This window comes from Corvus cornix, chromosome 5 (assembly GCF_000738735.6).
Source record: "Corvus cornix cornix isolate S_Up_H32 chromosome 5, ASM73873v5, whole genome shotgun sequence".
Taxonomy (NCBI): Eukaryota; Metazoa; Chordata; class Aves; order Passeriformes; family Corvidae; genus Corvus; species Corvus cornix.
Window position 1 is genome coordinate 4431861 of NC_046335.1, and position 20681 is coordinate 4452541.

The 20681-nt window shown below is 39.1% G+C and overlaps 1 protein-coding gene across 3 annotated transcripts in view; it reads left to right on the top strand.

The window, feature by feature from the left end:
• Nucleotides 1-20681, top strand: part of KIAA0586 (KIAA0586 ortholog) — a 68225-nt gene that overhangs the window by 3554 nt on the left and 43990 nt on the right. For 2 of the 3 annotated variants that reach the window (XM_010396462.3, XM_010396471.3), the window contains exons 6-19: nt 241-474; nt 1105-1273; nt 2060-2239; nt 3069-3150; nt 4116-4248; nt 5626-5667; nt 7053-7273; nt 8179-8251; nt 8570-8827; nt 9000-9174; nt 14721-14909; nt 15834-16021; nt 17200-17307; nt 18448-18528. In XM_010396462.3, the coding sequence (XP_010394764.3) occupies nt 241-474; nt 1105-1273; nt 2060-2239; nt 3069-3150; nt 4116-4248; nt 5626-5667; nt 7053-7273; nt 8179-8251; nt 8570-8827; nt 9000-9174; nt 14721-14909; nt 15834-16021; nt 17200-17307; nt 18448-18528 (2133 nt within the window). The remainder of the gene's footprint in view (nt 1-240; nt 475-1104; nt 1274-2059; nt 2240-3068; nt 3151-4115; nt 4249-5625; nt 5668-7052; nt 7274-8178; nt 8252-8569; nt 8828-8999; nt 9175-14720; nt 14910-15833; nt 16022-17199; nt 17308-18447; nt 18529-20681) is intronic. The other variant, XM_019281258.3, reaches the window with a different exon arrangement.

A 20681-nucleotide genomic window follows, 5' to 3' on the forward strand; every position in this document is an offset into this window, starting at 1 on the left:
TACCAGAGGGAACTAATTTGGATTTAATTAAATAGGCAAAAGACAGAACCTTTGATTTATCTGCTAGAATTTCATAATATTGCTAAACTGCCAAACTTTAGGGCTAAATAGAATTTTATTTCTCTTGGGATGCAAATCCAGGATTCTGTGAAGGATATTTTGTTCTTTTCATGCTCAGACATCTTCTGCAATAATGGTTTTTCTTTCCCCTTCCCTTTTTTTTTAAATCCTTTCTTGCAGGTTCAAAATGATTTGGAAGCAAAAGTCAACTCAGTTTCAGAGCTACTTCAGAAACTGCAGGAGACAGACAGGCAGCTGCAGTGGATGTCTGAACAGCAAGCAAATATGAAGGCTCAGCATGAGGAGCCCCACTGCCACCAGAGAGTCAGCGAGCTTGAGAAGCAGATGAATGCTTTCATGGTGCAACGGATTGAGCACTTGGAAAAGCTCCAGGAGCAACAAATGAATATTCAGGTATCTAAGTCACAATGCAGAAAGTTCAGGTTCATAATTTCTTCTGTATCTCACTGTTAGTGTTACAATAATTTGGATTATTTCTTAACATTAGAAAGAAACATCCAGTGAAAGTGGATCAAGAAAGTGAAAACACTCATAACGAGAAAGATGCTGAGGGGCTGGAGTGTGTCCAGAGTAGGGAATGGAGCAGGGGAAGGGTCTGGAGCACCAGGAGTGGCTGAGGGAGCTGGGAAAGGGGCTCAGCCTGGAGAAAAGGAGGCTCGGGGGGGACCTTGTGGCTCTGCACAACTCCCTGACAGGAGGGGGCAGCTGGGGGGGGTCAGGCTCTGCTGCCAGGGAACAAGGACAGGACAAGGGGAAACAGCCACAAGTTGCACCAGGGTAGGTTTTGGTTGGATATTAGGGAAAATTTCTTCACCAAAGCATGGTCAGACATTGGAACATGCACAGGGCAGTTGTGGAGTCACCATGCCTGGAAGTGTTCAGAAAATGTGGATGTGGCTCTGGAGGACTTGGTTTGGTGGGGAACATGGTGGTGGTCCTGGGAGAAGAGTTGGTAATCTTAAAGGTCTTTTCCAGCCTTAACAATTCTGTGATTCAGAAATACTCTGTGATTTTGTCTCCTAGTCCCATCTCATCAGCTCTGCAGTGAGCACACGTGGCCTGCAGCAGGGTCCTGGGCCTGCCTCCGGGCTCCTGACACGACACTCTGAGAAGCCAGAGCACAGATCACTCACTGATGAGGCACCTTTGTCTCACAGGGGTTTATTCCCTACCAGTGCTGCACCTGCCCAAGGTGGAGACAAATTCTTTCTGTCTTATTTTCACTGTTAGTTTTGCATTAATTTTGTGTCCTTTAATATTGGATTGTGCATCACATCAGTAATGAGTAGGAAACATTTCTTCTGTGTAATTTGTTTTATTGCCCAGTGCTCTTTAAAATTTGTGGGACATTCTGAAGATGTTCCAGTATCTTCTGGTTTAGATTGAAGTGAGACTTTTGATTTACTAAGTCTGCACCAGGAGGGGCCTGGATTTAAAATAATCTTATTGAGACGTAATCTGTGTGGAAGCCTGTAACTACAGTTGGGTTTGGGTTGTTTTTTTTTTTAATCCCTTTATGATAGCAGTCAGAAGTATGAAATTTTCTTCCTGTTTACTTTTTGAACTAGTGCAGTAATGTTTGGCATTTTGTGAAGAATTTATAGAGCTAACTTGGGGTTTTTTTCTAGATTTTTTTTTTCTAGAGTCTGCAAGGGCAGGGAGTGATAGGACAAGGGGGAGTGGCTCCAAACTGAAGGAATGTAGGTTTAGATGCCAGGCAGAAATTCTTGTGAGGGTGGTGAGGCCCTGGCCCAGGTTGCCCACAGCAGCTGTGGCTGCCCCATCCCTGGCAGTGTTCCAGGCCAGGCTGGATGGGGCTTGAAGCAACCTGGGATAGTGAAAGGTGTCCCTCCCCATGGCAGGAGGTTGGAACTGGATGATCTTTAAAGTTCCTTCCAACCCAAACCACTTTATGATTCTATGATATCATTTCCTATGAAGAAAATTGTTAACCTTTAAATAACTTTTATTTTTTTAGTATTCCCTGAAGCATATTCAAGCCATTTTCCAAGTCATGGGATTCATACACAAAAATCTCCCCTGAAGACACCAGTTCCTCGGAGATATGCTCCAGAACCTGTACCCAAAAATGGGAAAATCTCAGAGAAAGAAAATTCTGTAATGGAAAAGGAAAATATTCCCAAAGCTACAAGAGAAGGTATTGTAAGACACTTCTGTCCTCCAGTGGCCTAAGTAGTTCCTTTAGGGGGTTCCCTAGGGGGTTCCTTTGTGTAGTCCTCACCTTTTCTGACCTGTTGGGTTGCTGGCACTTGAATGCACATATTCAGAATATTTGGAATCTACATTTGGGAAGGGTTAGTTTTGTATTATAAGTCACTTACTCATAAGTAACTAAAGACTTGAAGACAGTGCTGATTTAATCTATAGAGTTTCAGCATGATTGCTCACTGAAATATTTTTTCATAGTCAGGTTTCAGGAAGATTAGACAGAATAATGTAAAACTTGGGAGCTAGTCAATAACTCTGTCATTATCATTGGTTAAATTGAATTTTAGTTTTTATTTTTTCATGGGTCCACAAGCTCTCTGGGTTATTGTAATGAAAACAGCAGATGTAAAGCAAATGTAGAGTAATTTACTGCTTTTGATCAGGTTCTGTCTCTGTTAAAAAGCTGTCAGGTATTCCTATTGTTCAGTGGGTCCAGGAATAAATTAAATTAGACAAAAGAAGAAGCATTCTGTCTATAATGTCAGATTTGTTCTGAGTGACTCAGTTCATTGCCATCCCAATTCCGTCCAGCTTTGCTAATTTAAAGCAATCTTAGAAAGACAGATTGGTGTGAGTGGTTTTAAGTGACTTGCCTTATCTGAAATAGATTTATATTTTTAAATTTAAAAAAATATTTTACTCTTCTTGGTATTATATAATGGTGAAATATCTGGAAAGGAAAAGAAAGCATTAAATATATTGAATTAACTTACCTTTCTTTTTTTCTGCTTCATTTCACTTCATTTTGAATTCTCCAGAAATACCACTGAAGCAAATAGAATATTCCAAGAAGACAGCATTAAGTGGCAATGAGAGGAGCTGGCATTCTGAGAGAGACAGGTGAATAAACACAACAATCCAAAACTGAGGAAGGGTTTCTGTCTGTTTTAATGAAATGGAGAGAGGTGTATTAGATACTGATGGTGTAACAGCCACTGGTGTGGTCCTTGAGTCTGGCACAGCTCTGCTGGGGTATTTCTATGCTACTTTTGCATTATTTTTGATAGAGGGAATGACTGGAGCTGTGTCAGGGGAGGTTTAGGTCGGGTATCAGGAAAAGGTTCTTCCCCCAGAGGGTGCTGGGGCACTGAACAGGCTCCCCAGGGAATGGGCCCAGCCCCAGGCTTGACAGAATTCAGAGAGCTTGGACAGCGCTCCCAGGCACAGGGTGGGATTGTCGGGGTGTCCTGTGTGGGGCCAGGAGTTGAACCCTGATCCTTGTGGATCCCTTCCAGCCCAGGATATTCCATGGTTCTGTGGTTTCTGTTGAACTGCAGGCAGATGAAGGCTTGTTGCTAAGGGTAACTCGTAACACCTTTCTCAGAGGTCAGTGGGTTGCACTTGGAGTGTTTTTCAGGAGCAGCATCCACCTAACAATTCCTAAGCTTTAAAATGGGTGAAAAAATGTTCTTAGCCATGCAGTCTGAAGCATATTTTCCACAGACAGTAATTTAATGTTATAATTTCACTAATACAGTGAGAAACTGATACATATATGCTGTCTAATTTAGAACAGTGTGCACAAAAGCGTTAATTGCTTCAAATGAAAAGGTAGTCAAAGTTTAAATTTTGTTTATTAGATGTAGTTTCACTGTTGAAAATACAAGGATACAGCTCAGGGTGTTAAGTGGTAAACAGAGAAAACCCAATAACCTCTCTCTAACTTCAGATGCCAAAGTGAGTTCCACTTCAGCTAAAAGTTTGGTGCTTGCACTGTAAATTCCTGCTTGATTTCACAGCTGAATACTTTCTTGGGCCACCTGAGGAGCCATGAGAGGTGTAACCAGGAGTGTTTCTCCCCTCAGGCACAATGCTTTGCCTGCAGACTCAGTCCCTTCTTTTGAAAGCTACAATTCAATTGAGAAAACAGTGCAAAAAGCAGATGATTTACTTCAGGATCTTGGCAAGTTGAGAAGAGAAATGCAGAACATTCTGCAGGTAAAGTCAATGTAATCAGAATGACCAGGGGTTTGAATAAGGGGAGTAAAAATTGTGGAGAAAAACAGAGGTCTTGTATCAGTACAAGTGTTGCTCTTGCTTCTACACCTGTAAAAAGACCACATTTATTTACAATGAATTTAAATATTGGAGTCTCTGTGTGTGGAAGAGCTTTGAACCTGAGTAATGCTCTGAGTGTGCAATGGACTCTGACTGCCATTGTCCCAGACATAAAACAGGTGAGAGAGAAAGAAAGACAGAAAGAAAGAAGTTTATTTGTTCTAAGGTTTTTGGATAATTTTGGTGCCTGTTCTCTGCAGAGCTACAGAGCTGATGTAGTTTTCCCATTTGGGAAAGAACAATGTTCCCTATATCTCCAGTCAGCTTTAGGGATGACTTAAGCATTTCCTTTCTCATTTTGCCACTTCTTTTTTTATTGAGTGCTGTTTCCAAGGAATTGCCTGGCATAGAATCCTTGTGCTGTTTCTTGTGCTAATGCTTTTGTACTTTTGGGGTACAAGATCTGCTTCTGTGCTGGCAACACAGCTTTTACAGTTGAGGCTTTTCTCTCTTAACCTGGTTCCATTCCTGGTTCCACCTGTCTGCTGTGGTCCTCTCTGTCCTTGTAAATATACACAGTGAGAAAGAAGAAAAGCTTGAAAATTCAGCTCTGGGAATTGGCTTGAAATGTAAGAGTTTTGATTCTGCTGGTTCATTTCTGTGATTGAAGGTTTCAGCTTGCATGTTTCCCTAAAAAATACTTTGTATTGCCTGTGTTTTGTTGTTACATCTTTAGAAAATGCAGCTTCATCTGTCATTTCTTAGAGCATAGATGATGCATTTTCTATAGATTTTGTAACACTTTGTGGATTTTACATTTAATTGTTCTTACTAGGAATGAAACAGGTACCCCACTGAGGTTGCAAATATTTTCTTACCACTATTGCTAAAAACTTAAACAAGTAACATACCTCAGTATAGGCAACAGAACAAGATGAGATGGGAGAAGGAATGGCAGGGGAGAAAGACACAGTTACAAAAATGAAATCTCTCTTATGAAAAAGGTCAATAGAAAGACAGATGTAATGACTTGGCAAATGGAGAGCTGAATCAGTTAGACACTTAGCTATTGACTCCTCATCACTGAGAGGTTTGTAGAGTGAGATAATGATAAATTTCTGGATAAATGATAAACCAGCTCTGTCATAAAGCAAAGCTCTGAATTAGCTGAGGACAGAAGGTGGTGCTCTAACCCAGCAGGAGTGAGCAGTGAGGTGCTGTAGATCCCAAGGAATTCATTGTGGCTGGTGAAACTGATCCAGTATCTCCTATGGATTTTACCTTAAAGTTTCAACAGCTCTTCTTCTGTCTTTTTAGGAAGCAAGTTCATGGAAATCTGACGTGAATGATCTTACTAAGGTATATCTTGAAATTTTAATGTGTTTTTCTTTTGTGGGTTTTTGGGCTTTTTTTAAAATACTCTAATGCTGAAGCAGTTTTGAATGTGTTTGCAATGAAATATCACTGCCTGCCTGTTGCACACCTGTATGTTTGTTAAAGGGTTGCTCTTGTACAGATCACATTACTCTTGTCTTGTTCAGTCCTAGTAAATCCCTCGAGGGGATAATGTCAGGCAGGAAGCTGCTGTCTCAGACTGGCACAGCGTGGGCTGCTGCTTGCAGTGTTTTTTACAGATTTAACTGATCCAGTTACCATTTCATGATCTGGGTCTCACTAGCAAGTCTACATCATTTTACAATTGATCATGTTTCTGTATTTCTTACCTTTTCTCATAATAATAATAATAATAATTTGATATATTGTCCTTTTCTCACCAGGCCAAAACCAAGATCATGGGATCACTGTGTTGATTCCTGTTTTGTTATGTCCATTGTGGCAGTTCATCAGTTAGAACATAAACTTCTGTTTCATTCTGGTTTGCCAAAAGAGTAGCCTTAAAGCCAAAACTGAGTTGTAATTTGTGAGGGGTTTTCTTTCTGTTCATTCAGTTGATGCTCATAATTTCACTAATACAGTGAGAAACTGATACATATATGCTGTCTAATTTAGAACAGAAAGAGTCTACTCGAGTTTGGGTATTTTGATTTTAGTTTGAGGTTTCTTTTTTTTTTTTTTAATGTACATTTATCACTTCTTAAATTTTTTACTGTTAAATAAAGTTTTCATGGACCTCTGGGTTTTTCCTCAGGTGTGTGAGAATGAATGTGAGAACTTGTTTCCTGTGCTTGTGTCCCTTTCTTTTGTACTTAGCAGCTAATTTATGCTCGATTTTTATCTCTGTGAAAGGGATCTGCAAAGTGAGAGGTTTCATTGTTCTTTCTGAAAAGTGAAAATGAGCAAAAGTGGAGAGGATCAAGGGGCTGCTGAGGGATTTATCTTGTTAAAACTTACAAGAATTGCTTGGTGTTTCTTGGGGTAGATTGATGCCAAACAAGTGCATATATTTAGAGGACTTGGGCTTTTATTAGGCTTTTAATTAGATTTAATTACTGTTGCATGGAGAGGTTTGCTTGTGATACTTCATGTATCTAATTGCCATCTTTTCACATGCTTATTAGCCTTATTAGCATTGCTTCTCATGCTTCACATCATTTTCCATTTGAGATCTTTTGGATGTCTTTCACTTCTCTAAACATACTTGCAACGTAATGAATGCTCTTGAGTAATTGAAGTTGCTGGTAGTGCACATGGGCAGTATTCCATATGATGGCATCAATGTGATAACAGATTAATAGGAAATTACAATCTTTGATTAAAAGCTAGAGGTTCTGTTTCAATTGTAGTCAAAAAATCCTCCTGTTGCACCTGATCCTCCTGAACATCATCTGCTCAACAAACCATCCATCCTTCAAAATGTCAAAGTGCCAAGGTCTATACTGAGGGATGCTGAAAGGATTTTGAGAGGAGTTCAAAACAATAAAAAAGTCCTTGAGGAGAATCTGGAAGCTGTTACTCATGCAAGAGATGCGATGTATTCTTTCACTAACTCCTTGACTACAAACAGGTCAGACCCTACAATTCAGTGCTTTGTGAGATTGATGTTTCCAAACCTGTGCGTTGAAGAACTCGTGCTCTTCCCTGCAAAAAGGATTTATTGGCTCTTCTTAGCAATCATTGCCTGATTCTTGAACTTCAGATGTTTTTTCACCCTTGTGGTATGAATTCTTGTCAGGTGCCTGTTACTTCCTGCTAAATCTGAATTCTGAGGCTTTATCAGCTGGACAAACTGCTCTGCTGCCAGGGCATTTAGCTGTTTCCATACAAACTTGCATTAATGAGAAAATTAAAGACTAATTTAATTATTCAGAGCGGAAGAGGCTTCCTAAGCCTGTAAATTTACAGAATTTAATCTCCTCACAACAGATCTTTGGCTTTTGAACTTTTGCTTTGTTAATTGTGTCAAATATTCATGCTTGAATCATAATGGAAGTTTTCTATTAAAATACAATCTAAACTTGCATTTTCCTGAGGAAGGTAGTTATTCTATATGGATAAGGAATTTTTTTAGCCATGTTACCTGCCCTCATTTTCTTCTAGAGGATGTAGTAATTTGTCATCTGCTTTTTTGTTCTTTTAAGTTGGAGTACTTTTACTTTCTTGTTTTTTCAGTTGTGATCAAAGTAGGAAGTGACACGTGGCTGCCTCTTATTCCTGGAATATTTTGTAATGATGTCAGTACTTAGCAGCAGGGAGTTGGGTTTGCAGGTGGCATCATGCAAGAACAGATTTGGGGTTAAGACTCTCAATGGGCTTTGCTTGGTGCCTGTTGGGGAGAGTAGAGGTGCAGAATCTCCCTATCTGTGTTCTGGGCTTCTCTTTCTAGAGCATTTATAGGTCACTTCTTTCCCAGGAACAAATCTGTGCAATTTGAGAAGCACTGACCTAAAAAAGTTCTTTCTTCTGTTTCAGAGATGTCTTGGAAGAGATTCGTATCCGAAGGACTGTGGATGAGTGGATCAAGGCAATCAGCGAGGAAATTCAGGTAGGGCTGGCAAAATGAGTTCAGGTTTTTGTGTTACATTTTTCCACCTTGCCTTGTTCTTTCATGTCCACAGTAAAGTGATTTACTCACACCTTGCAAACATGAGAAAGCTGCCTATTATTGCTGACATGTAGTAAGCTATAATAAAATATTTACCTCTGTTTTAAAACTGTAGTTACTTAATGAAAATCCCTGGTCTCACTTGCTGGCTAACATGAAAAACAGGCCATTTCTCAGAGCTTCAAAGTTATCCACACACTCTGCTGATAGCCTTGAAGATAAAAATCTCCATTTATTACATTTATGTTTTGTATTTAGGCTGAAATGGCAAGAAATGATTCCGAACAAGGGAAACATGATCAAAAAGCCCCATGGATCAAGAGAGCCCAAAACCTCAGGGCTGTGAAGACCAAGAAAGAAATTAAAGAGAGAACTCAAAACATCCAAGGATGCTTGACAAAGAAGCCTTTATCTGCAGCTAAGGCATTGCAGAAGCAGGTGGGAGATAACAAAAGGAAACAGAGGTTTAGAACTTACTTTTCTGAAAATGTGCAGAGCAGAGAAAGAGGGGCAGATGTGAGTTCCCAAGCAGCTGGTTTCTTTTCTGGTAACAACTGTGCAGGATTGATGTGAAAAATTGTGTGTGCAGGTGTAGTAATTTGAAATGAAAGTGATAGCTCTGTCCTGTTCCAATTTTCATAAATGAAGAATTGTAAACTACTATTTTTTCCATTTTGGTGTCCATCAGGGACCTGTAGGCGGAACTGCACTGGTCCAAAACGAAGATTATCTGTCCCAAGTTTATGGGAAGCCCATTTACCAGGGCCACCGTAGCACGCTTAAAAAAGGACCCTATCTGAGATTCAACTCTCCCTCTCCCAAATCTAAGCTTCCAAGACCCAAGCTGATAGAGACTGTTAGAGGTGAGTACTTCTTTGATGGGAGCAAGGTGTTCCTTCCCAGTTTTTCTACTAGGAATTACTTGTAAAAATGCGTCTGTTAATTGTAGTTCATCTGCTCTTCAATATAAAGCTTAAGCAGCTGCAGTGGCTTTTCAGAGAGGTGGTCACTGCCTCAGGTTTGTCAGGGCTTAAGAGGGATTTGGAAGATGTCCTTAATTTAACTTAATTTAACAGCCCTGAAGTGGTCAGGCAGTTGGACTAGATGGTTGTTGTAGGTCCTGTCCATTTAAAATAGTTTAAGATCCTTTTCAAACTAAACTTTTCAAAACTAAAAAAATACCAGAAGCTTTTCAACTTTGCCTAATGTGTCTCTCACTTATTTTAGATTGTCAAATAAATACTTACTTCTAAATATGATAAATATAGTAGTATGTATTTATTGTTGTCCAAGACTTAAAGAGCTGAATTGCTAAAATTAACCACAGCTGAATGTGTTGAAAAATGAACTCAATTTTTGGGTAAAGGTCACTGGGAGATGAATTTTTTGTGTCAGGTTTATCCAGTCATTTCATTTAAATTCTTGATTCATTCTGAGTTCAGAAATATACTGAGATTTGAGAACTGAAGGAAATCTGATCTTTAATTTCCCACTTCTAATGCATTAGTTGAAATATGAAAAATTAACTATGTGGGCATGAAGATGACATCTGTTAGCTTGAAAATATTGGAAGATGTAATCAGAAGCATCGGTTAAGCTCACTAAGTGCAAGTAACTTCTTTTTATTCATCCAGTTAGAGTTATAAGCAGAGTATAAATCCTTTCTGTGATAGCTTGCTAGGGTTATTTAATTGAGAAAGGTTATTGGTTGATTAATAATGAATTCTATTCATTAGTTTTGTAGGCAAAGCGTTAGGATAAGAGGGTCCTAATATTCTAACCTATTAAAAATGTGTAAAAATAATTTAAAAAGGAGACTACATGATATCTGGCATTGGTCAGCATAGATAAACTTCATCTAGAGTTAGTAGACAGTAATGTTTTAACTGGATCTGTTTTATTTCCTGGTTACCTTTTCAAAACTTACCTGATTCCTAATACAAAAACGAAGATTACTCTTTAACTGGTATGTCAGAAAATCCAGTGTGGATCATTTTACTGGGGAGAGAGGGAGCAAATGACATGAGAAAAGATAATGATGAAGGAAAAGTGTGGAGATGGGAGAGAGGCTTAAGTGTAAGAGTAGTTAAAGTGGTGGTGGGCACAATGGAGTTAATAGGATGTGCATCCATGGAAAAATATTAACTGGCTCCCTCCACGCTTCTTGCACTTAGGCTGTTGTTACCCATGCAGGGAAAATATACTTGATGCAGTCTCAAATGTCATGTTTAAAAATGCTGTCTGGGTTTTTATTGCAGCTGTCAAAACATTATATTCTGTGTGAAATATGAGAGATTAACATCAGAAGGCAGCCAGTCACTTGATGAAATCATGTTTTTAGGCCATTGCAACGGATGGTGTAAAACATGTCTATGTCTCTGAAGACAGGCACTGCTGGGGTTTGAGGTTGGGCCTTTTTTTACATCATTATTATTACTGTTATTTTAACATTATTGGGTAACCTGGTCTAGTGGAAGGTGTCCTTGCCCATGGCAGGGGGTTCCAACTGGTTGATCCTGAAGGCTCCTTCCAACCCAAACCCTTCTGTGATTCTGTGGTTATGATGTACATCCACAGTGGCAAGTCCTCCAAATAGTACAAGAATCTGTTGTTTGGCCTGATGTGGTCCTTATGGCACTCTCCTTACCTGTGCTCTGGAGCCCAGTTGTGATTTGTGAAGAGAAAGTGTTATTGGTAGAAAGTATTCACAATTCTCATAACCGTCCCAGAAAATGTGGGTTATAGTCCTGGCAAAAACCTAGAAAACTTTTCAAAACTCACCATTTCTTAGAAGGTGAGACCCTGTTATGTGTAAACCGCCAGCCTTGTGACTTAGATATTTTATTTGCCCTCTCCTGAATGTCTTTTTTTTGGTGAAAAATGGTGTGCTGGTATCCTCTGGTACATCACTCTTTTTGACTGCTGGCTGTGCTGCACACCTATAATTTAATTTATTCTGTACAGATTTGTTTGAGTGAAATGTGTGCTAGTAAGCACTTAGGGTAGTAATAACAGTGATATAGTGACCACTAAGATTTGAATTGAGAACAGGCACTTCTTTAAAAATATTTAATCAGCAGTTCTGCTTTTGCTGAGTCCGAAATGAATTTTCTTCTCTATTTATTGGGCTCTTGTCCTTTATAGAAGGTCATAACCTTTCCAAGGAGGCCAATTTCATCATTCCAGAAACAATATCTTGTAAAGTGGCAGAAAGAGTGCCCTCCTCCCCAATCTAATTATAATGAATAGGTCATTTGATCATTTGAAACTAGCAGTTGAATTCAGTAGTGTCAGTGAAATGGGAAGGTGCAGGTTCTGTGAAGTTGTAACGAGCTGCTCCTGTGCTTCAGCTTTTTTCTTTTGGAAACAAATAGAAATGAAAGGGAAAACTGCACTGGATCAATGCTGCCTTCAATCTTCCAGAACTCCTGCGTGTGACAAACAGCTTAAAAGCTCTTTGCTGGAAAACAGAGTGAACTCTGGATAGCCTTTTCCCAGAGTGATTCCCTTCCAAGCCATTAAGTCAGGCAGCAGCAGCACAGCAAAACGTGTGTTTGCAACAGTAAAGCCACCTTAAAATTTGTTTCTCTATTGAACATCAGGCTGCAGTTAGTGGAAGTTATGGTTTTGTCTCTATCCTGACAGTAAATAAAATAAGACACCTCCTTTGTATTCTTATCTAAGGGAAGAAAGGAATTTTTTGCACGTTGTGTAAAGGAACAGCCCTCCAATGAGTGTGTCCTATTCCCAAGCCTTCTGATTTTAACTGGGACTGAGGTTTGTTTGCTACTGGCATTACTTATCTGTGCCTCTTGGTAAGACTATTGGTCAAGCTGCTTCATTTTTGTGCTTTCCTACATCTTGCCAATAAAATGGAAAAATAATCCATGGTGTTACATGTGGGTCTGATGAAGACAAAACAGTTCATTGATTTTGGGGACTGCTGTTGTGGAAGGTGTTTTTATGGCAAAGGAAAGTATAAATAATAAAATTAGGAACAGATCTCTGCTCCTCTGTAGTAGGAGTGTAAATAAAATGCACCAAGGTTGAATGAGCACTTCAAAGCACCAGGTTCTTAAAAAAAAGAAGGAAATAAACTAATCTCTTTCCCATTAGGTATGGTTAGTTTTTCCCTTCATGGATCTGCACCCACAGATTCCCTTCCTGGCCTTGATGTACCAGGTGATAAAGGCTTCAAAATTGTTGGAAGTCTTTGGCCTTGGGTTTGATTGGCTGAAAAATCCAGACTTGTTAAATGACTCTATTTTGTTAGAGCAGTCCACCAAGCTTGTTTTAAATTAGTGTTAGAATAAGGATGTTTATTTAAGACTGAAATGGCCATCTGGAGAGTCTCCTTTCAGTCATTTTATAACTCTCAACCATTTTCTTTGCAAATAAACTATGGTGACTAATGCTTGGTTTCTTATGGGAAGTTAGGAAAAAAATTCAACTAACACTTTTATGAGTAAGAGATCATTTCTAAAAAAAAAGCTGGAGTTGTTTTCTTGCATAATGTGAACTGATAAATACATGTAAAACACTGTTTTTTTAAGCTAAGTTTAATTAAATGTCTAGTTTCTGCCCAGTGCAAATAAACTTTTCAGGGAAAAATGAAAAGTCGAAAGCAATTAAAATGAGGTGCTGTGTGTATACAGTATTTAATCATTCTCACTGTGAGAACCTTGTTTTTACAAGTTGGCAGCATTACAGATATGCTGCCAATTTCTGCTTTTACTCAAAAGTTCAAGGCCAAGGGGGACTGTTAGATCATGTAGTATGACCTCTTCTAAATCACAAGCCTCTGAACTGTATCTATTTATGTTACAGAGTCCAGTAATTTGTCTGACTGCAGAACAGTTTTTTTGGCTAACCTGTGCTTTGCAGAAAGGCACAAACTCATCATTTAAAGACTTCAGAAATTCTGCTTCTTCCCATGGCAAAATACCTTGTGCTTCAAAAGCAAATAAGGCACTTCAGATTTATTATCTGATTTGTAGTGAGGCTTTGGCTACAGTTTACAGCTACTTCAGTTTCCAGGTGATTTTTCCTTAAAAAATGAAAAAAATGTCCAATCTATTTTAATATTTGCAGAGGTACAGAATTAGTGCTGAATGCAGTGTTATCATATGTGGAAGTCTTCTCCTGCTCCATCTCAGACATCCTGTTGAGACATCTGGGGGTTACATTTATCCTGTTGACCAGGGCATTGTGTTGTGATTTCTCATTCCCTTGCTTATCCAACATGACCATGAACCCTTTTCTAGAGATCCTTCTCTCTGACCTGTGTTTTCTCACTGAGGAGTTATGACTTGTTTCAAATTGTGGGGCTTACAACCCATAATTTGTCTGTACACAAATACCACTTTGTGAGTGAACTGCCTTACCTGCTTGTCTGCATCTAACAAAAGTCACATTATCAATCTTTATTATCCCTATATTTTATAATCATTGACTTCCATTCTTCAATTAATTAGGAGGCTGTTAAATGTGAACAGATCTAAAAAGTGCTTGTTGCCACGTGTTAACTGGCTGCAAGTACAGGGAGGTGATTATTTGAAACAACAGAGGAGTGAGATGACATTTTTTTGGCTGTAATAAAGGTATGGAGTTGGTTACCAGTGTGTTTCTTTCCAGATTTATTATCCTAACACCTACAAAGTAACAGTAGAAGCACTTCTGCCTGATTGACAGTTGTTGATATCTTTTGGGGGGGAATTTTCAAGCAGTATTTATCCATTTGGTTCAAGTTAATAATTTCCTTAATAATATCCATTGTTTGCTGTAAGTTGAATAAGACCTTGCATGACTGTGTGGTGAGAAATGCACATTGCAATAAATGCTCTCCTCTGCTCAATGCTTAAGACGTTTTTTCATATGAAGTTACTTCTGGCTGGCTATTTACAAGACACTTGAAAAACTGGGCCAAAAAATCAGTGCTTCCTTGATGATGGAAGTCAAGACTTCTGGGTTTTAGCTACAGCTTGATTTTCCAGTAGCAGTGAGTTGTTAAACCAGGAATTTACAGATTAGACCTGTTCCTTTGAGTACCTGTCAGTTTTGTGGCTGCATTTCAAACCTAAATTATAGATTTCTTCTTAGCTGCTAAATCACACATTTCATTCCAACTTACTACTGTCCTTTGGTCCTTTTCATGTTTCTGTGTGCTTATCTGCTAGATTCAAATTAAAAATTGCAATTTTAACTCTTTCATTGCTGCCAATACTGAGACATCTATCTATCACCTATCTATAGCACTTTTAGGTTCTGCCCTTTGGGACTCCCTCCCTCATTCCGTCTATCCCACAGCAGTAATTTGCAATGGATTCAGTAGAAAGGCTTGGATTAGTAGAGTGATGTCCCTGGGTTTGTACATGCATTATGACCTGCAGTTCATCTGCTCTTGTTTCAGGTACAAAGGTGAAGTCAGCAAGAACCCAGACCTGCTCTCACACACAGAAGGTCATCAGCAGCCCCAGGAAGAAGCATCCTGTGTATGGCCTTGCCCAGCAGAACCAGTACCTCTTCAGTCCCAGCCAAGATGTCCCTGCTGCCTCTGGTCCCCTGGAAGGGCACCTCATTCCCATGGCTATTCCACTAGGTAGGAGCAAATGACCTGGAGAAGATTGTGTGCAGGTTAATTGCTGCTACTGCACGGAAATACAACTTTTATCTTCTTAAGTCAGTGGTTTGGGGGTTGGAATTAGATGATCTCTAAGGTCCCTTCCAACCCAAACCATTCCATGAGATTTGCACCTGCCTTTCTCATAGGAAATCTGGGGGATCAGCTGAAAATGTTCTGGTTTTCCTCATCCTTCGTGCTGGATGTCTGGTGACACCCTGACAGAGCAATTGCTTGCTTAGCTGTACCTTTTTTGGTACACTCTGGGTTTAGAGTTCATGTTCTTGCTTTCAGTTTGGTATCCACATAAGCAGGAACTGAATCACTCACCCTTGGATTCAACATTTGCAATGACTTCAGCCTAACAATTTCGGTAGGACTCTGCCAAGCACAGTAAATTCCTTGTCATGACTTCTGGATTTTTGGATCTTCAATAGAACCATTATACAGGGCTTGTTTTGAGAAGGGTTAGTATTATATAGGCATTGAAATAAGGTAATTATTTTTTTAAAAGGCTGTCTCAGACAAAAATTTGTGGGTTGTTACACTAAGTGTAATAGTACTTTGGGTATGATTAAGAGAATGTGAGGTGGGGGAAGCAGAGTCTGTAGTTTTTGAATGGCAAACACAATTCTTGTTTTCAGCAGTAGGTGTCACCAGAGTCAAGAAAAGTGAATAATTCAAAAAAAAGGTAGTGTTGAGTTTACAGATTCTGCTGGGAAAGTCTTAAAATTAGCTGGTGAATTACCATAGTTTAGCTAATGTTAATAGGGGGCTTTTTAATTGGTCTGTAATTGCACACAGAATCTCAAAACACACGGAATATAACTTTAATTAATTTATTAATATACTGGCTTTGGAGATGGATATATGAATTTTTAATTGTTTTTCAACTGTCTTTAGGTCAAACCCAAAGCAGCAGCACATTACTGCAGCCTGCTGGAGTGGTCATAGATAAACCACACCCTGTCACAGTTACAACCTCCCTTCCTCAAGTGCCACCAAAGCCTCCAGTCGAGGTAAAAAAACCAAATATAGCTGTGATAGAGATGAGATCAGAGAAGAAGGACCCACCTCAGCTCTCTGTGCAGGTACATGTCAAGAGTGATGGTGATCTGTTTGTTTATTTTAACAAGTGCTAACCACAGGCAGTCTGATCCATCAGTAACACACTGACATCAGTAGATGCTTTTCAGTGAGAGTTAGAAAAATATGGAATGGAGGGACCAAGCAGTTCTCATGCTATAGTAATATATTTATTCATGTTTTAACAATTATCTTTATTATTTGACCAGAATAGAAAACTATTTCTTCCCTAAGTCACCTATGCAGGGCATTTATAAAATAGATCTATGTCACATTTTCTATTTTTTTTTAATGAGATTTTTGAGCCAGAACAAACTTGGAATAAAAGAAGTATAAATATAAATGTCAGTTTTCTTGGATGGTTGCTTTGGCCTTTAAGATTTCTGTTTCAAGCATGATTGTCAACCCAAGGGTTTCGCTCCTGATTAATCAACCCTTGCAGTCCTTACCTCGTGGGTTGAGGTTTGTTGTTTTAATTTTTTGCATGAGTCTGTTGTCAAGGAAGTGAATGTTTCTTACATGTTCATTATTTTGGATTCAAACTGTTGAGACTGCACACACTCCCCCACACACCTTTCAGACACAAATGATTCATGGAACTCAGAGTTAAACACAGGTAGAGTGTGCTGTGCTTTGTTCCCTTGCTGTGTCACGTTATTCCACCCATCTGCATTTTGCTGTTATTTCACCCAGTTCTTAAATATTTAAAGTGATTTTTCTTTTCCCTGAGGAATTCAGCAAGCATTGAAATCTTTGTTCTTAACAGAAGTACAACGCATTTTGATGCTGTAATGGACATACCTTTATTACAAACTCTATTTGTATGTATTTGTAATCTTCTAAACTAATTGCAAGTCAAACACACCTCTGCTCTAATTTTATTATAGGTAATTATTACAGGTACACTCACCTTTTGTTCCATGCAAGGCAAAGTGTCAGGGAAGTAGAGAACAGGAGAAATCAGGTGCTGCAAGAGAAGAGGTGATTATTTCTGGTGTTAGTTTTTGACATTACAGTGTTTTGATTTTCAGAACCAAGCTGATACCAGATACAGGCATGAGAAAAGGAGAGCACTGAATTTAGTGGCTCAGAAGCAAGTGGAAGAAAAAAATCTAAAAAGTTCAATAATAATAGCCAAGCTAATTCATAGATTTTTATATTGATGCTTTTTTTCCTGTCCTAGGTGTTACCAAATGTTGATATTGACAGTGTTTCAAGTGCCAGTGGGAGTGTAAATCATGTTCTTCCAGGCTCTGAGCCTCTGCTCCCTCCTGTTGATGCTGTAATACAGGTACTGATTGTCTGGGAATTCATACTTGTTCTAAAGAAAATATGTTAAATTGCTGCAAAGTTCCCGTTGTCTTTTTTTTAGTTAGAGAAATGAGACAGTTCTAGGAAAAATTGAGTAATTATTCTAAAGAATTTATAGTATAAGGTATTTATTTGAGAAAAGGAAAAATTATATAAAGACACTGCTCTGCCAATATTAAATTATCACCATAGTAAAACTCTGAGAAAAACAGTGTTCCTGTGTCCTGTAAAGAATTATAATCCCTGTTGGCCCATGCTTGTCTTGTTTTCACTGGCTTCAGTGTTCTGAGGATGTTCTTCCTCCCTCCCTCTGCTGCTTGGCTGTTCTGGAGTGGTCAGTGGTGTGGGCACTGAGCCCCAGGAGCCTGTGGTGTTGCAGTGGCCATTCTGTTCTCTTTCCATACAGCTTTTCAGAAGTGTTTTTAATCTTGACCTAAGCAGTAGGGAAGGTTTTTGTGCAGCTCTAAGGGTAACTGCTGCGTGCTGAGTGATAAGGACAGAGTGTGTGAAGGTTTGGTGAGGCACTGATTGGTTTTGTGTGGTTATTGTACATTCTGTTTTCCTGACTTCAGGAGTTAGGTCCTCCAGAGTCCTGTGATCCAAGTATTCACTGAATCAGACAGAGACTGTGGGCTGAAATAGTGATTAGTATTTAAAATTCTATTACACCATCCCAGCAAGTTGATCAGAGGGATGGAGCACCTCTTCTATGAGGAAAGGCTGAGAGAATTGGGAATGTTCAGCCTGGAGAAGAGAAGGCTTTGGGATGACCTCATTGCAGCCTTCCAGTACCTGAAGGGGCCCTACAAGAAAGATAGAGGCTATTTACAAGAGTAAGGACAAGGGGGAATGGGTTCAAACTGACAGAGAGTAGTTTTAGATTGGATATTAGGAAGAAATTTTTGACTGTGAGGGTGGGGAGGCCCTGGCCCACGCTGCCCACAGAAGCTGTGGCTGCCCCATCCCTGGCAGTGTTCCAGGCCAGCTTGGATGGGGCTTGGAGCAACCTGGGATAGTGGAAGGTGTGATTTAATTGCATTCTTATCATGAAGGTTTTCTGCTGAAGCATTTCCACCCCCCCAAGATGAAATACCTAACAATTGCAATCTGTCTTTGTAAGACTCCAGAAGAAATACACAGTGAAGAGGAAGACACAAAGTTTCCAGGAACCAATTTCATTGATGTTACTGATGTTATGCAGGTAATCCCATTGCAAAGGTGTCCTTTCCTTTTAATCATTTTTATATTTGTTTTATATTATTCTGTCAAAACTGGAAACACAGTGGAAAGAAACTATTTTGCTTTCCTAGCAGCTTTAAAAGTACACTTTGTGAGCAATAGTGAACTGTTTACAGTGCTATAGAGGATATTAGAAATTACTGTGTGTTGGTGAGTAGAGAAGCTTTTGAAAAATTAGAGGAAAAAGCTAAAATTAGCTTTTATTTGGATGTTAGAATCCACTAGAAATACAAGTAGTTCTCTAAAATCAGCAGTGATTATAGCACTTAAACTTTACAGTTTGAAACTCTGCATGTAATTAATATAGTGACAGGCTAAAAGAGCTGGGGTTGTTCATCCTGGAGAAGAGAAGGTTCTGGGGAGACCTTGGAGCATCTTCCAGTGCCTAAAGGGGCTCCAGGAGAGCTGGAGAGGGACTTTGGACAAGGGATGGAGGGACAGGGCAAGGGGGAATGGCTTCAGCCTGACAGAGGGCAGGGTTAGAATTAGATCTTAAGAAGAAATTCTTGACAGTGCTGGTTTATGGTAACACAGGTTTATTTGAGATTCTCTTTCACAGTTTAATTTTTTTCGGGTAGCAAATCCTTTCTTTGGTTAGCTGACCTCTTGTCTGCAGGATCCTGAGAAACACTCAGGCTTGGTGAACCAAGCCTGTATGTCACTTTACTGAACAAAACTTACTGTGTGTAATCAAAATTTACCCAAAAATTTATATTTTTTACCTCTTCTGTGTCTTCCTGATCCCAGGATAAGAGTGTACATGAAATATTAACCCTAGAGCTTCCAAGTAGATGTATTTTCAAAATGAGTTAATTATTTAACATTATCAGTTAGTTAAAACAGCCCTAATTTGGTGATTTGTGTATCAAAAGTGTGCAAATGCTTTATTCATTTATAGTTTCAAAATTGCTTTATGTTACTGGAGGGGAGGAGTTAAATCTCTGTGGACATTGTTCTTCTGTTAGCACAAGAAAGAAGCTTTAAAGAAACCATTTTAGGGACTATCAAAAAATGCTGCAATGTTAAATTTTTATTATGTAAATAATAGTTATTAATCTTTTCTTTTTCCATTTTTCTTCCTGGATTGCTTTTATCTCTTAGTTTTGGCAATGGGATATATTTTAACCACAATACGAAAAACGTTCCAAGTGAAACATATGTTTGGCCTATGACCACACGGACAATGTTCTTAAAAATGTGCAAGGCAAACACAATGGGGAAGCATAAAATCAGTCTCTGGAGTGGCAGGGGTATTTAAGACATCAAAAGAAAGCAAAGTTATTGTTATAGAAGAGTCTTCAGATTCGTGAAAGTATGTGCATAAAATGCTATACAAAAAAATAGCTTTTGTTGTCTTCCCCCCACTCCCCTTTTATTATAAAAGCTTAATTCTGTTAGAACTGAGTAGGATAAGTATTTGTGTGAGACAGCTTTCTCTTTTTTTGTTTAGTTTTGTTACCTATTCCTGGTTTTTGGTTTTTTTCCCTGGCAGTGTTCCAGACCAGGTTGGACAGGGCTTGGGGCAACCTGGTCTGGTGGAAGTGTCCCTGCCCATGGCAGGGGTTTGGAACACAATGGTGTTTGAGGTCCTTTCCCACCCAAACCATTCTGTGATTATTTCAGAGTGAGAAACTTAGCTCACATTAAACCCACAACTGACTCTCAGATTTATTGAGTCTGCTCTCAAATTCTTACAAGCAGCCACATCCTGCAGTTCCTTTAGCAAACTTCCTGGGATTTAAGATTAAATGCACTTTTTGCTCTCTCTGAACATACCCTAATTGCAAGGTAGGGGCTTTTTTCTCAGAATTTTTGCTTCCAATTTGAATGCCACAACAAAATATGGAACCTGCAGAGCTCAGAGTAAATGTATTTTCCTCAACCCTCGTTTCCCATTGATGCTCTTGGTCAGGCCATTGATATTTTTACACTTCACTCTTCAGGCAAAAGCTTACAGGTGACACCTGCAATGCAGCCTGACCTTGCTCTTGAGAATTGCTTTAGAAATCCATCAAGAGGAAATCCATGGCTTAAGTTTCAGGAGGCTTTAATAAAAGACTCTGCATGTACATGTTTGGTAATGGAACAAAACTAATCTATACCATCTAATCATTT